This window comes from Triticum aestivum, chromosome 7A (assembly GCF_018294505.1).
Source record: "Triticum aestivum cultivar Chinese Spring chromosome 7A, IWGSC CS RefSeq v2.1, whole genome shotgun sequence".
Taxonomy (NCBI): domain Eukaryota; kingdom Viridiplantae; phylum Streptophyta; class Magnoliopsida; order Poales; family Poaceae; genus Triticum; species Triticum aestivum.
Genome location: NC_057812.1, coordinates 608,556,812 through 608,570,278, shown reverse-complemented (window position 1 = coordinate 608,570,278; position 13,467 = coordinate 608,556,812). Strand labels below are relative to the sequence as shown.

The following is a 13,467-nucleotide window of genomic DNA, read 5'->3' as shown; positions in this document are numbered from 1 at the left end:
ATGCAATTTTATTACGTTTGAGCTGCTTTGTACTTTTGGTGAACTTTGATAATAAATCTGAATCTTTTTCGCAAAAAAGGGACTCACCACCCACAAACTTGCGGTTTGAGTATAAAAAGGTCCAAAGCCAATTGCCATCTAACAATGTCCTGAATTATTTTACGAAGAACCCTATGTAATGTCCTGAATAAACGCTCAGGCTGCATGGACCCAGCTGTCAGCACGCATTGGGGGTCTTGCAAAATGTACAGTGCCAGATGGCGACGTCTTATTAACTCTAGGCTATTTTACATCTAGAAAAGGTTATTCAATTTAGACCTATTAGTTTATGCAATATGGTGTATAAGGTTATTTTAAAAATGATTGCATCGCGTCTCAAATTAATTTTGTCAGACATTATCAGCCCAACTCAGAGTGCTTTTGTCCTTGGGAGACTAATCATGGATAATATTTTGGTAGCATATGAGTGTTTCCGCACAATAAAAAAGAAAAGAATGGGGAGGGAAGGGTTGTGTGCAATCAAGTTGGACATGCACAAAGCTTATGACCGAGTGGAGTGGTCTTTCTTGAAAGCAATTTTGTTGAAGCTGGGTTTCAAAGAAAATTTGGTGAATTTGATTATGCAATGTGTGTCCTCTGTAGAGTACAGGATTCGGTTTAATGCAGAGGAGACTGATAGCTTCAAACCCACCAGAGGGCTAAGGCAGGGGGATCCCCTCTCCCCCTACTTATTCCTGTTATGTACGGAGGGCCTGACTGCCCTTTTAACAAATGCGGAGGAGAGAGGAAGTATCTCCGGCATAAAGGTTAGCAGGGAAGCTCCCTCAGTTTTCAATCTATTATTTGCGGATGATTCTTTGATCCTCATGCGCGCAAATGCAATGAACGCGGAGGCCCTTAAAGCGGTTCTGGACTCCTACTGTGCCGCCTCAGGGCAGATGGTGAGTGTCGAAAAATCCAGCATATTTTTTAGTCCCAATACGAAAGTGGAGGACAAAGCGCAAATCTGTACAATTCTAAATATTATGACCGAGGCACTTAATGATAAATATTTGGGATTACCTGCCAATGTGGGCATGGATAAAAGCGATTGTTTTTCAGTTCTTGATTGATTATGAAGATTAGTGGTTGGAAAGAAAAGTTGTTATCGACGGGTGGGAAGGAAATTTTGCTTAAGTATGTTGTTCAAGCTATTCCAACATATGCAATGTCCGTCTTTAAAATTCCTAAAAAGATTTGCAAAGGAATCATAGACGCGATGGCGCAATTTTGGTGGGGTGACAAGAACAATCAGAAAAGGATGCATTGGATGGCATGGTGAAAATTGTGTGTTCCAAAAGACCAAGGATGAATGGGTTTTCGTGATATACACTGTTTTAACCTGGCTTTATTAGCGAAGCAAGCGTGGCGTCTCGTGGATAATCCTGAATCGTTATGTGCAACAATCCTAAGAGCAAAGTATTTCCCCGAAGGTGATTTAATGAGCGCAGTATTAAAAAAGGGCGCCTCCTTTACTTGGCAAAGCATTATGGCGGGAGTGGACTCTCTCAAGAATGGCTATATATAAAGAGTGGGAACGAGAGAAAATATTGACATATGGAGAGATGCATGGATCCCAAATTATGCAGACAGGAAAATTATTACACCTAGAAGGGGGGATCTACTGACAAAAGTTTATGATCTTATTAACCCAGTCACAAAATGGTTGGGATGAAGAGTTGGTGAGACAAACTTTGTGGCCAATTGATGCCTGTAGAGTACTAGCGATCCCGATACATATGCATAATATGTCGGACTTTATTGCGTGGAGCTATACAAAAACGGTTTATTCACTGTACAATTAGCTTATTTGGAGGAATTGAATAAGCAACATGGGAGGAAGTTGAAATACTCAAATGGCATGGGCAGAAGTAACGTCAATCCTATTTGGGGTAAGATCTGGAAATTAGCTTGTCCGGCAAAGGTTAAATTTTTTATTTGGCGGACACTTCACGGGACCCTGCCGTGTCGCGTTACATTAGCCAACAGACATTTACAAACTCAGCCAATATGCCCAACATGTTTGGATGGGCCAGAAGACATGAAACATTTATTATTTCTGTGCCAGAAGGCAAAGGAAGTGTGGGAATATTTGGGGTTGTATAAAGTGATGAAAAAAGCCTGCGTCATTGATTGTGCAGGAGAGGCAGTCCTTGAATTCTTACTCCTTATGCATGATCATGAATTGCACATCTTGGGCTCCCGAAATGCAGGGGAACTAATCGCTATAGCTGCTTGATATTTATGATGGAATAGACGGAAACTAGTCCATGAGGGTAAGTCTCAAGAGGCGTCCCAGACCTCGATGGGGATTAGGGCTATAACAGCGAACTATGTAAATGCCCACTCTCCTAAAGCAAAAAGAAAGAATGAAGAATGGTGCAGACCTCCTAGGGGGTTTGTTAAATTGAATGTGGATGCTTTTTTTAATCATGATCAGCTAAGAGGCACAACGGGTGCTGTTATGAGAGATGACAAAGGAAACTTCATAGTAGGTGGTAACTAAAGGATTCATAATAATACAGTACGGCCTGAATATATTGCTCTTTTCTTTTTCCCTTCCTATCCAAGCTTGCACATAATCAAGTATCGGTAGTATTCTCTTCATTTTATTTAGTCCGCGTATTAGCTTTCGTCAAAATCAAGATTTGTAAACTTTGACCAAGTTTACAAACAAAAATATTGACATATACAATAACAAATCAGTACTTTTAGATTTATTATTTAATGTACTTTCACACTATATATATTTATTATGGTAAATCTTTATATTGTATTCTATAAATTTGGTTTAACTTTACGAAGTTTAACTTTAGTCAACTCTAACATATAGATTAAATAAAAACAAAGGGAGTATATTAATTTTTTTTGTTGGACCTAGTACGTTCATCAGCACCTAATAAGTTACTCCTTGGACGTGCTTCTTGGGTCGTGCCCCAATGCCCCGTGCCCCTTGCACGCACACTCCAGCACCACAAACGGCGGTGGAGGAGACCAACAAGGCCTACAAGAAGGTCATCGAAGACTCCCAGCTCGACATGCTAGTCATGTGGCTTGGCCTGCCACTGGCACTGGCTGAATCGGCCCGAGTACAGGTCGTCGTTCCCCTGCCCGAGCTTGAGCCGGAGCAGGAGCCGTGGCCACCAGCGCCACTAGCAGGGCACTCGTGATCATGGGCGTCCATGCTCTCGTGCACGCACGAGTGGGTGGGCACGTAGCTGGCACAGCAGGAGGCAGCACCGAACACAACTAGCGCTAGCGCCCGCGGTAGTACCGTGGCCGTATCCATGGCCGGTCTCGGTCCACATCTTCTATATCTAAATAAGGACACCCTACTAGATGATTTTCCTGCCTTCTCATGAAGCCACGTCATCTAAATTATTATAGGCATTGATGCAGTGGAGCTCAGGAGTCTGTAGCCATCCGATGAAAAGTTGTCAATATTACTAAGACTTTGCCACCGCTAAGTGGAAATACCGGTTCGTTCCTTTCCAACGGCCCCGCTCGCTTCACCTCAACAATTCTTTTTGTTTTCTTTTTATAAACAAAACGAAGCATCTAATTTTCTTCCTGATTGCTGCACCTTCCTCTTATTTCTTCCTCCGACGGTTCATTTCATCTCCAAGCAATAAATTTCCAGCGTTGTCTTCCCAATTCTTATGCCCCCTCTTCCCATACGCCGTAGCCGGCCAAGCCTCTCTGGCCATGGACACTAGAGACATGCGCCTAGCCGCCTTCCCGGTGCCCATGATCGCCGCTGACCTCCCGGTGAACCATGCGTGCCACCATCAGCGACCTCCTTCAACACCACATGCGTCAGAGGTGGAAGCTCTCCTTCTGTCTATCTCCTCAGATCTGAACTGCATTTGTTTTACTTAGATTTGTGGGAAGGCCTAATTTCCAATCAGAGTAACTGTGCTGGGAAGGGTGAGGGCGCCAACCCCCAATCATAGTTCGGCGGTGTGATGGATCCAGATCCATGCCAATCATCGACATGTATTCCGGATCTCAATAAAAGTACTGCCTCTATAGCCAAAGGTAGGAGCAGGAAGATGAGGTCGTTCCCATAGTATATTTGTGCAGATCATTACGCCTGTGTCGTTCCCCTCAAGCCATATATGTTCTTTTAGTGGAAGAGATGCATACTTACTGTAAATTCAGATGAGGTTGTTCCGGTCGTATATGTGTCCAGATCTTTGCTCTACGGCCTGATGTATACTGTAAATGCACCTTACTCTTTTTTACTGATTGGTATGTGGCTCGTGGTCATGTACGAATACTAAGATCTATGAATGTGCAGATTGGAAAATTCATCAGAGTACTGCATGGGAGGTCCTATCATTCATCATCCAGATTTTTTGTGTGTTAGTTTCTTCAAATTTTCTTTAAGTTTATATATAGCCATATCATTTGTGGTTCATCTTATTTTGCAGAGAGTTTGGTTGGTTTGCTTGGATAAGGATTTAGGAGGTGCTTTCAGTTAGAGCTGATGAAGTTCTAATATGCAATTCAACACCTTCAGAGTAGTATCCTGTAAGATTTTTTATGATAAAAAGTAATTTAATTTTGAAAGATTTGTGGTTGGAATTTTTCTTTCATTTTGGTTACACGTTCGTTGTAGTTATCTCCCTCTCTCTGTATGTTGTTACATAATATGACTTGATGGTGATTTAGTTTGCAACATTTGTGAAGCCAGGCTATGTCTACAGATTTTTGGTTCTTTCCAGACATGCCCAGGGCCCCTCTCGGTTTTGTTGGTGGATTCCTTTCTAAAATCCTCTTTGTTGAAATGATATATAATGTAATGTTAGGTTAATCCTTTTGCTTTCGCCCAGGTGATGATGAGAAGGCAATCAATACGAGCAGAAAAGCATGTGTAGTATTGAATTTGTAGTTGGATATAGCACTTCACCGTTTCGTTATTCGAGAATAATTTATTTGTCCCTGACTGCATTTTATAATGCTATGTTGCCTTGCTATTTCACATACATTGTTTGACGACCCCTAAAAGTCAGTATCTACTCCACTTCCTAAGGCCGGGTTAGTATCCTAATATTGTGGAACAAAGGCTCTCTGAATTGCTGTGATATGCTAGGTTGTAAAGTTCCCGTTCAATATCAAGATTATTATTTCTTTTGATTACAACACGGTATATAACACATTTGTTGTTTTCTGACTCACTGATTTTTTTATGCAGATCTAGAGAGCTTTGGTATAGAGTGCTATGTTTATTATTTAAGTGATTGCAAGTGTTGTTTGAATATTTCCACAAACACGATTCTTTGGTGTCCAGTTGCCATTTTAGTAACATGCTCTTTCATGCTTTTATATTTGTCGGTTGAATCCACCAACTAAATCAGCAGCTCGCATACTTTGTATATTGTTCCCAAACCATCAGTGAAGCATCAGATGTTGTGCCTCGGCCAGCAAGCTTGCTCCACACAGAAATATCAAGAGACGGACGCCGGAGACAGCAAAGGGGAAACTATAGGCATGGTTTGCTTGTGGGCTGTGTGTGCTCAGTTAGCGATCTATAGCTGTATGTGATGTATCCGACCTTTGTTCATCTTTCTAAACTATATCCGCAAGAGTCACTGCAGTTTCCCTTCTTTTGGTTGATGGGTTTCATTTTCAATGGAAAATAGAAGCAGGGACTTACTCCCTATGTTCTGAAAAATGTTTCTGCTGTTAGAAAATTCATTTGTTTAAAACAAGTGTGCATCACACATAGTTACCCTATATAAGTTTCCGAGTTTTGCTTACTGAGGTAGCAATGTCGGAATATATTAACAGTACACTCTTTTTTTATGAATGTTTCATTATTTTGGCAAGCCGAAGGGTTTACAACTTTGTTAGATTGATGACGTTGAAAATCTTTTGTTTACTTGCAGTCTCGCTCTCCCCCTCGACACTTCCAACAGCCCGTTTATGAGTTGCGTTATGCTCTAAGGATATGCTCAACATAAGACTACAAATTTCCGCAGCAACGCGCGGGGTATCTACTAGTTGACCTCAACGACGAGAACAACGTTAATGGTACCCGCGGTAGTACCGTGGCTGGTTTTATTTATGTTTTCTATTTTTAATTAATGTACAAACAGACTTTTGGTGGCAATGTCTATATTTCTAATTAAAAAATTGGTTAAAAATCCAAAATGTGTCCGACGCATGTTTTTTTTTTTGAAATAGCCTTAGACTTTATTAATCAACTGAGAAGACTTACATCTTTCAAAACAAAGGGAAAGAGAAAAGAGGGTGGATCACCATCCCAATTGAAATCTAATTGAGAATCATAAGAGCGCTTCACCAGTTGGTGAGCAACACAATTTACCTCCTGGGGGCAGTAAGAAAAAGGAAACTCCTTTGATCATCGTGGCCTTTGCAAAACATTCCGCCAGCGTTGCCGTATGAGGACTTTGGTGTCCGCCTAACCGATCCAAATGACAAAAGACGGAGAGCAATTTATTAAGAAGTACTCCTTGCGGTAGCCTTGCAAGGGTCACTTTTGGTGGTGTGGAGCGAGCCACTTGTCACGTATTGGGCGCTTCCTTCGTTTTTTTACTGGTTTTTGTGTTTTAGATGATTTTTTGTTCGTTTTTAGTTCAGTTTTTGGGTTTTTTGCCTAGTTTTCCCTAGGCTTTGGAAAAAAATTAATTTTTTTTACACTTTTTCTGTTTTTTTCGAGAAGCATAGATTTACTTCTCGTGGACGCACATATTTGCTTCTGTGAGAGTCTCGGAAAAGGAAAAGAACATGTTTTTTCGCTACCATGAGAGACACAAATTTACTTCTCATGGAGGCACCTATTTGCTTCCGCGAGAGGCATCGAAAAAGAAAAAAAAGAGGCGTCGACAAAGAAAAAAAATGCATTTTTTTGCTATCGTGAGAGACACAGATTTGCTTCGGCGAGTGGCAGAACTGTGCCTGTCAGAAAAGAAAAAAGACATTTTTCATCAGCGAAAGGCACATATTTACTTTTCATGGAGGCAAAGAGTTGCTCCCGCGAGCAAAGCTTTACCTCTTGAAAAAGGAAAAATACACGGGTTTTTTTTTCGTGAGAGGCACAACCTCTTTGGAAAAGAGAAAACAAGTGAAAAAACCCGCTCTTCTGGTTTGGTTTTTTCGTGAAAAAAAGCTCAAAACTATTAACGTGGGATCTTGTTTCGAAGATGTCGACACGAGGAATTCAACGGTGAAAACGGTTCCGAATTTGGACTCTCTTCATTTTTTATGTAAAGTATATTACTTTCGGCATGATAAGTCACATAATTATAGACAATTTTGAATGAAATTAAACTTGGTTAAATCATTGATTAGCGACAAGTACATTATTTAGGCTAGGAAAGAAAGAGATATATGCAATCGAAAGAGGTACTTTCTTTTTTTTCTCAACAAGTAAAGATGCATACAATCGGATAAGAGATACCTTTTCTTTTTCGTGAAGGGTAAAAAAGGGAATTACGTACAAGTAATTAGAAATGCATCTTACACAATGAAATTTCGCAAAAACCGGACACATTGGATTTCACAAAATTGCCGCACCATTTTGCCAACTAAACACAGGCGCATTCTCTTTCCCCGGCTGGCGGCGGCGATGGCTACCCGCAGAGCCAAAAAGCGAAAATGGCATGAGGCCGAGTTGGTCGCCGGCGTCCGACCACCGGCGAGCGGCAAGCGCGAAGTCGGAGAAGGTCCCGACCTGATCAGCAACCTACCCGACGGCGTTCTCTGCGACATCATCTCGCTCCTCCCCACCGAGGACGGCGCCCGCACCCAGATCCTCTCCACCCGGTGGCGCCCCCTCTTTCGCTCCGCCCCGCTCAACCTCGACGTCGAGCTCCGCCGCAAAGACGAGCCCGCCTCCTCCGGCCTCGTCTCCCGCATTCTCGCCGAGCACCAGGCGCGCTGCCGCCGGCTTGCCCTGATCTGGCACGGCTACGAATCTGACCACGTCTTCCCATTACTGAACGGCTGGCTCGAGTCGCCGGCCTTCAAAGGCCTCTCCGAGTTCGATCTGTGGCTAAAGCAAGAGGAAATTTGCCAGAAACTTCGGTTTGTGCCAACGTGGGAGGTTCCGTATGGGCTGCCACTGTCCTTGCTCCGGCTTTTGCCCAAGCTCCGCATCCTCAGCATCAAGTGCACCTGCTACGTGATCCATTTCCCCTCCACTACCACCTTGGCCGGCGATCTACATTTTCACGAACTCAAGCAGCTCACACTTAAAGGTGTCGTTGTCTCGGAGGGCTTCCTCCATGGCCTTCTTGCTGGATGCACCGTGCTGGAGAGCTTGGTACTTAGCGGATTGGAAGGTGCCTGTGGTTTTCGGATCAACTCGTCCACCCTTAGGAGGCTAGGGGTGTCGTCTGGTTTTGGTTGGACAGATGAATTGTTGCGAGAAGTCATTGTTGAGGATGCCCCTGTCCTAGAGAAGTTGTTCCTATGTGGGAGAGATCACAACCTATCTGTCCGTGTGCTTTACGCACCCAAACTGGACTTCTTGGGTTCTCTGCCAGAAGGGTTCACCAAAGGCAAGCTTGAAACCAATGTTCTTCAGGTAACCGCAACTTTTTTTTTTGTTATGCCTTGCATATTCTGTGCTAACCATTTGTGCGTATTACTTAATTCAGGGAATTGTTGCCGTCAATTTGATGAATGTGGTGCGGACAGTTAAAGTTTTGGTTTTGCGCATGTCCCCTCCAAGTGTTGATGATGCCATTGACTTCGTGACATTCTTTCCTTGCTTGGAGAAGTTATATATTTTGGTGAGATTTTTTTGCAATCAATCTACTTTAGAGGCCTCTTTATCTTATGGCTAGTTGCTTCATTCATTTTCTTCTTGCGCCATCAGCACATCAATCACTCTATGTCGAACAATATCCCAATCTAACTACAAATCACATTACAGTTATTCCGGGATGGGGCATCAAAAAGAGCACGACACCATTTTCCACTTGGTTATATTGAATGTTTGGAGCTCCATCTCAAAAAGGTAGTGCTGATAAATTATCATGGATCACCGAGAGATGTTCATTTTGCAAGGTTCTTTCTGTTGAACGCAAAAGTGCTAGAACTGATGGAGTTTGCAACACGCAAATCGGAAGGTCGAAAGAAATGCATTTCTGAATGGATAGCTAGCCAACCAATGAAACTACAGCTGGATAACAGGGCTTCTCAAGGTGCTCAGTTTAATTTTACCGATGCTTCTTACTACGATGACGGGATACATATTGGGCACATCCATGACCTGACTGTTAGTGACCCCTTTGATAGATCATTGTGTCGATGTCGTGATATCGATGTACTTTGAGATACTCTCGGTTGTTGCGTTCTTATTTCACGGCTTGGGAAAACTTTAGATGGTATCTGTAATGTTTGACATTTGCTTTAGTTGGAACATCTGTATTTCTTTGCCAATCTATGTTGCTACATCACATGCATATTCCCATTGGTATTTTGATATCTTTAATTTCCCTGTAGTAATTTGTGTGCGCTCTCCCAGTTAAGACCATGGAGGGGTCATAGTCGTGTGATTGTTTCTCCCATTGTCATCTATATATGGTTATGGTCTCATTGATCTGTGTGACTTGGCACCTAAATTGTGAAATCTGATGTTTTTGGAGCCCCTAGCAAAAATTCATATCCGCATTTGAGATTGGAACTGCACATTTTCTTGATAGCTGCAGTGATTGGAGCCACTAGTTCTCACCTTGCTTATCACCGTTTTAGCTACATGCTTAATTTACAATTTATGGCGGGGATACATAAGCTTTTTTTTTCGTTCTCGAAGAAAAAACATAAGTTTTTTCTTTTGCGTGCACACTATTTGTGCATCCTGTGTAGGTGATGTTTGCGTATTTGGCATTAGAGTGTTCCTATGAGGCGTAAACACATTACCTTGCATCAAAAGCCAGGATCGCAAGTGCGGTGAGCTATCGCAACATTGTTTTCTACATATGCAACAAAAGGGGAAAGCGTGCTCCGTCACATGGTCATATACATATGTAAAGCATTTATTATTTTGATAGGAAAAACACTTTTCCATTAAACCACTGTGCACAACGAACCCTTCCAGCATAGACGCCAGCAGCATATGTGCTTCTTCTTTGCACTTTGCTAAGTAGAGTTCCTCAATTTGCTATTTCTAGGGTAAAAAAAAACTTAGAGCTAAGTTTTTTTTAGGAAAAAACTTTGCTAAGTTCAGGGTCGTTTGGATAGACTTGCTTTCTGGGTCTGTCCATCTCAAGAGAACGGGCTCGATTCCGTCTACAGCCTATAGAGCGAGATAGGCCCAACAGCCCAGCTCAGCCCAACGGCAATCGGCACTTAGCAGACAGACTACCCGCGCTGCGCCGCCACGCCGGCCGCTCCCCCCTCCTCGCCGTCATCTCCAATCGGACCTCCGCGCACCACTGCCGGCCTCCGCCGCACCGCTCCTTTCCTGCGCTGCGCTCGGCTCCTCCTCGCCATGGGCAAGGCCTCCAAAGACAAGCGGGTACGCGACCTCCCTCTCTCCCCTTCTCAGCCAGCTCCCCTCCCTCCCCTCCCCTCCCCCGTTTCGCTTCGCTGCCTCTTACCGTGCCCGCGACTCGCTGCTCCGCCCGTCGGTTTCCCAGGACATCTACTACCGGAAGGCCAAGGAGGAGGGGTGGAGGGCTCGCAGCGCCTTCAAGCTCATGCAGATCGACCAGGAGTTCAACATCTTCCACGGTCTCGTCTCACCCCTATCAGCTCGCTCGCCTTCCTGCCGCTTGCTTCCATTGATGCTCAGCATCAAATTAACCACGGGGCGTTCTCGTTTTGCTGTTCGTGTGTGCAGGAGTGAAGCGTGCCGTTGACCTCTGCGCTGCCCCTGGGAGCTGGAGCCAGGTACTCGCATGCTCAGTTTCCCCCACTCATCCTTGCATCCGTTTGTTTCATTGTCATACTTGCATCCGTTTGTTTCATTGCTTATTATTGCAATCACAATTGCAGGTTTTGAGCCGCAATTTGTATCTACCGGCAAAGCTAACGTCTGACGGCAAGTGAGTAATAGCGTTAGTGCGAACACTCCTTATGTTCCAACATAATTTCATTCTTTGTATCTGATTGTTTCTGTGCTGTGCTTACACCAGAGATGGTGGCCTTCCTCTCATCGTCGCAATCGATCTGCAACCGATGGCTCCCATAGAAGGTGTCATACAGGTGCAGGGCGACATCACCAATGCTCGAACAGCTGAAGTGGTAAGATGGATAGACGTGTAGATAAATTCTTTGTAATGATTTTTTTGCTTGCTGTAACAGATGTAAATATGCTGCCAGGTTATCAGGCATTTTGATGGATGCAAAGCGGACTTGGTTGTCTGTGATGGTGCCCCTGATGGTAAGATTGCATGCTAGATGAGTGGTTCATAACCATGGTACATGTGTTCATGGTACTTCTGTTTCTTACTTCGCTTTGGATGATTGCAGTTACTGGACTTCATGATATGGACGAGTTTGTTCAGTCCCAGCTTATATTGGCGGTTGGTGTATTTTGCTCTGTCTCTGCTTATCAATTTAGATCAGAGATACTTTTTGGAAGCAATTCGCATTGTCCATAAGATACATTGCCCAAAAATAATGCTACCTTAACACTGCAGTTTATGTTCGGCATTCTACCTTAAAATGTTTACTTTCGGTGCAATACCTTATTTGTATTTTTGTATTGAACATTGGGCCATGTTTACTCAACCTTTGGATAACCGTTGTTGTTTATGTTGTAGAACTACATGGTGTAACACTATGTTTCCATTAACTTGTTATATTTTCAACTAGTTGCAGTTTTCATTGGCTTAGTTTTCCAGATTGAACTTGCAAGTTGCTTGTTTATTTGGCTAATTTGTGTATATATATGTGTTGCATTTAGGCACTGACAATTGTGACTCATGTACTCAAAGTTGGTGGAAAATTTGTTGCGAAGATTTTCCGGGGTAAAGATACAAGTCTCCTGTATTGCCAGGTATTGGTTGGTGCTGGTTTGCTTGTCTGGTTAGGAATTTCCATATGTACTTCAGAAACATTTTGTTTGATCGAGGAAGTTAGTCATCAGTTTTCATGTGTCTTTTCTGTATAGGTTGATTACAAATAGTCTATATTGTTATCCAGATTGTTGCCTCCAGTTTTTCTCTCAATTGTACACGGTAGAGTTGTCATGATATTGCTACAATTTTACACGCTGTTTAGTAGAAGTGGCATTTAACTTACTGATTCAGTCTAGATGTTTGCACAAGGTGTTTATGTGGAAACGGTATAGTGCTTATTGCTATCAATGTTTTATGCAGTTAAAGCTGTTCTTCTCACAAGTTACATTTGCAAAGCCAAAAAGCAGCCGCAACTCAAGTATCGGTAAGCCTTCTTTGCTTAAAAGGAGAATGGGTCGGCATGTACCTTTTGTATGTCTGCCTATTTTCCCATATGACACGTCATTTTTGTCGCATTACTGATATTCTGATGTTTTTGTCTTTTTAGCATCGATAATATTTTCCGCTTGATGGGAAGTGTTTTTTTATATGGTCTTAACTTTATGTTTGTCAAACAGAGGCATTTGCAGTTTGCGAGAACTACTCACCTCCAGAGGGCTTCAAAGAGAAAGATTTATATCACCTGCTGGAGAAAGTGGGAACTCCTTCTGGGGCTGATGATTTAGGTACTGAGAATGATATGCTCTACTGCCGCAATAGGCTGAATGTATGATACATGATACTAATTTCTTTTTCACGTGCAGATTGCAGAAGCGGATGGTTGGAGGGACCAAACAAGGTCTACATCCCGTTTCTGGCTTGTGGCGACCTCAGCGGTTACGATTCAGACCGTTCATACCCCCTCCCGAGCACAGAAGGCGGCACCTACCAGAGCCTAGATCCAGTCCAGCCTCCCATCGCCCCGCCGTACAAAACTGCGTTGGAGATGAAGAAGGCGTCTAGCCACGGTGCTGGCGCAGATACCGGCAAATCATCTCTCGACCCCTAAACTACATTATAGCTGCAGTTTATGCTCATCTACCCGATCGCCACATGGAAACATGTGAATCGGCATGCAGCGACGTTCAGCACATGTTGCAGAGTAAATGCTGAAGTTGAAGCTGAATTTTGGTTATTCATCCAATCTTGAAGGCAATAGCATGTAGAAGAGATGGTATAAACCGAGAGGTATGCATGCCATGGGCCAAGCAACTCTGTAATGAACTAAGCCTGGGAGGGCGCTCCTATGGATTTTCGACTAAGCCTGGATCATCATTGTAGTACTTTGACTTGTGGTTATTTCTGGTATTTTCCATATTGCTGTGTGTAAGTACAAAAATCCTGATCCTACCAGCCTGGGATCGTGGCAAACGGTGGTTTATGAGAAATTCAAAAATCAAGTCTTGAATTAAACGCAGTTGATTATTAAGCAATGTGAAGGAGAGCGGCG

The 13,467-nt window shown here is 43.1% G+C and overlaps 2 protein-coding genes across 2 annotated transcripts; both read left to right on the top strand.

Annotated features, from left to right (window-relative positions):
- Window positions 1-7,564: 7,564 nt before the first annotated feature.
- LOC123152624 (F-box/LRR-repeat protein At1g06630) lies at window positions 7,565-9,496 on the top strand. Its single transcript, XM_044572123.1, has 3 exons — window positions 7,565-8,593; window positions 8,667-8,801; window positions 8,945-9,496. Exons 1-3 carry the CDS (start codon window positions 7,634-7,636, stop codon window positions 9,344-9,346), a joined length of 1,497 nt encoding a protein of 498 aa, XP_044428058.1. The 5' UTR covers window positions 7,565-7,633; the 3' UTR covers window positions 9,347-9,496.
- An 875-nt stretch (window positions 9,497-10,371) lies between these two features.
- LOC123148587 (putative tRNA (cytidine(32)/guanosine(34)-2'-O)-methyltransferase) lies at window positions 10,372-13,430 on the top strand. Its single transcript, XM_044568041.1, has 11 exons — window positions 10,372-10,531; window positions 10,653-10,746; window positions 10,856-10,905; window positions 11,011-11,060; window positions 11,151-11,259; window positions 11,338-11,398; window positions 11,488-11,540; window positions 11,924-12,016; window positions 12,339-12,402; window positions 12,596-12,703; window positions 12,782-13,430. Exons 1-11 carry the CDS (start codon window positions 10,505-10,507, stop codon window positions 13,024-13,026), a joined length of 954 nt encoding a protein of 317 aa, XP_044423976.1. The 5' UTR covers window positions 10,372-10,504; the 3' UTR covers window positions 13,027-13,430.
- Window positions 13,431-13,467: the final 37 nt, after the last annotated feature.

Coding starts and splice junctions, on each gene's coding strand:
- LOC123152624 (XM_044572123.1), top strand. CDS start 7,634: ATGGCTACCCGCAGAGCCAAAAAGCGAAAATGGCATGAGGCCGAGTTG. Junction 8,594..8,666: donor TTGAAACCAATGTTCTTCAG/GTAACCGCAACT, acceptor TACTTAATTCAG/GGAATTGTTGCCGTCAATTT. Junction 8,802..8,944: donor TGGAGAAGTTATATATTTTG/GTGAGATTTTTT, acceptor ATCACATTACAG/TTATTCCGGGATGGGGCATC.
- LOC123148587 (XM_044568041.1), top strand. CDS start 10,505: ATGGGCAAGGCCTCCAAAGACAAGCGG. Junction 11,399..11,487: donor CTGTGATGGTGCCCCTGATG/GTAAGATTGCAT, acceptor GGATGATTGCAG/TTACTGGACTTCATGATATG. Junction 11,541..11,923: donor AGTCCCAGCTTATATTGGCG/GTTGGTGTATTT, acceptor TGTTGCATTTAG/GCACTGACAATTGTGACTCA.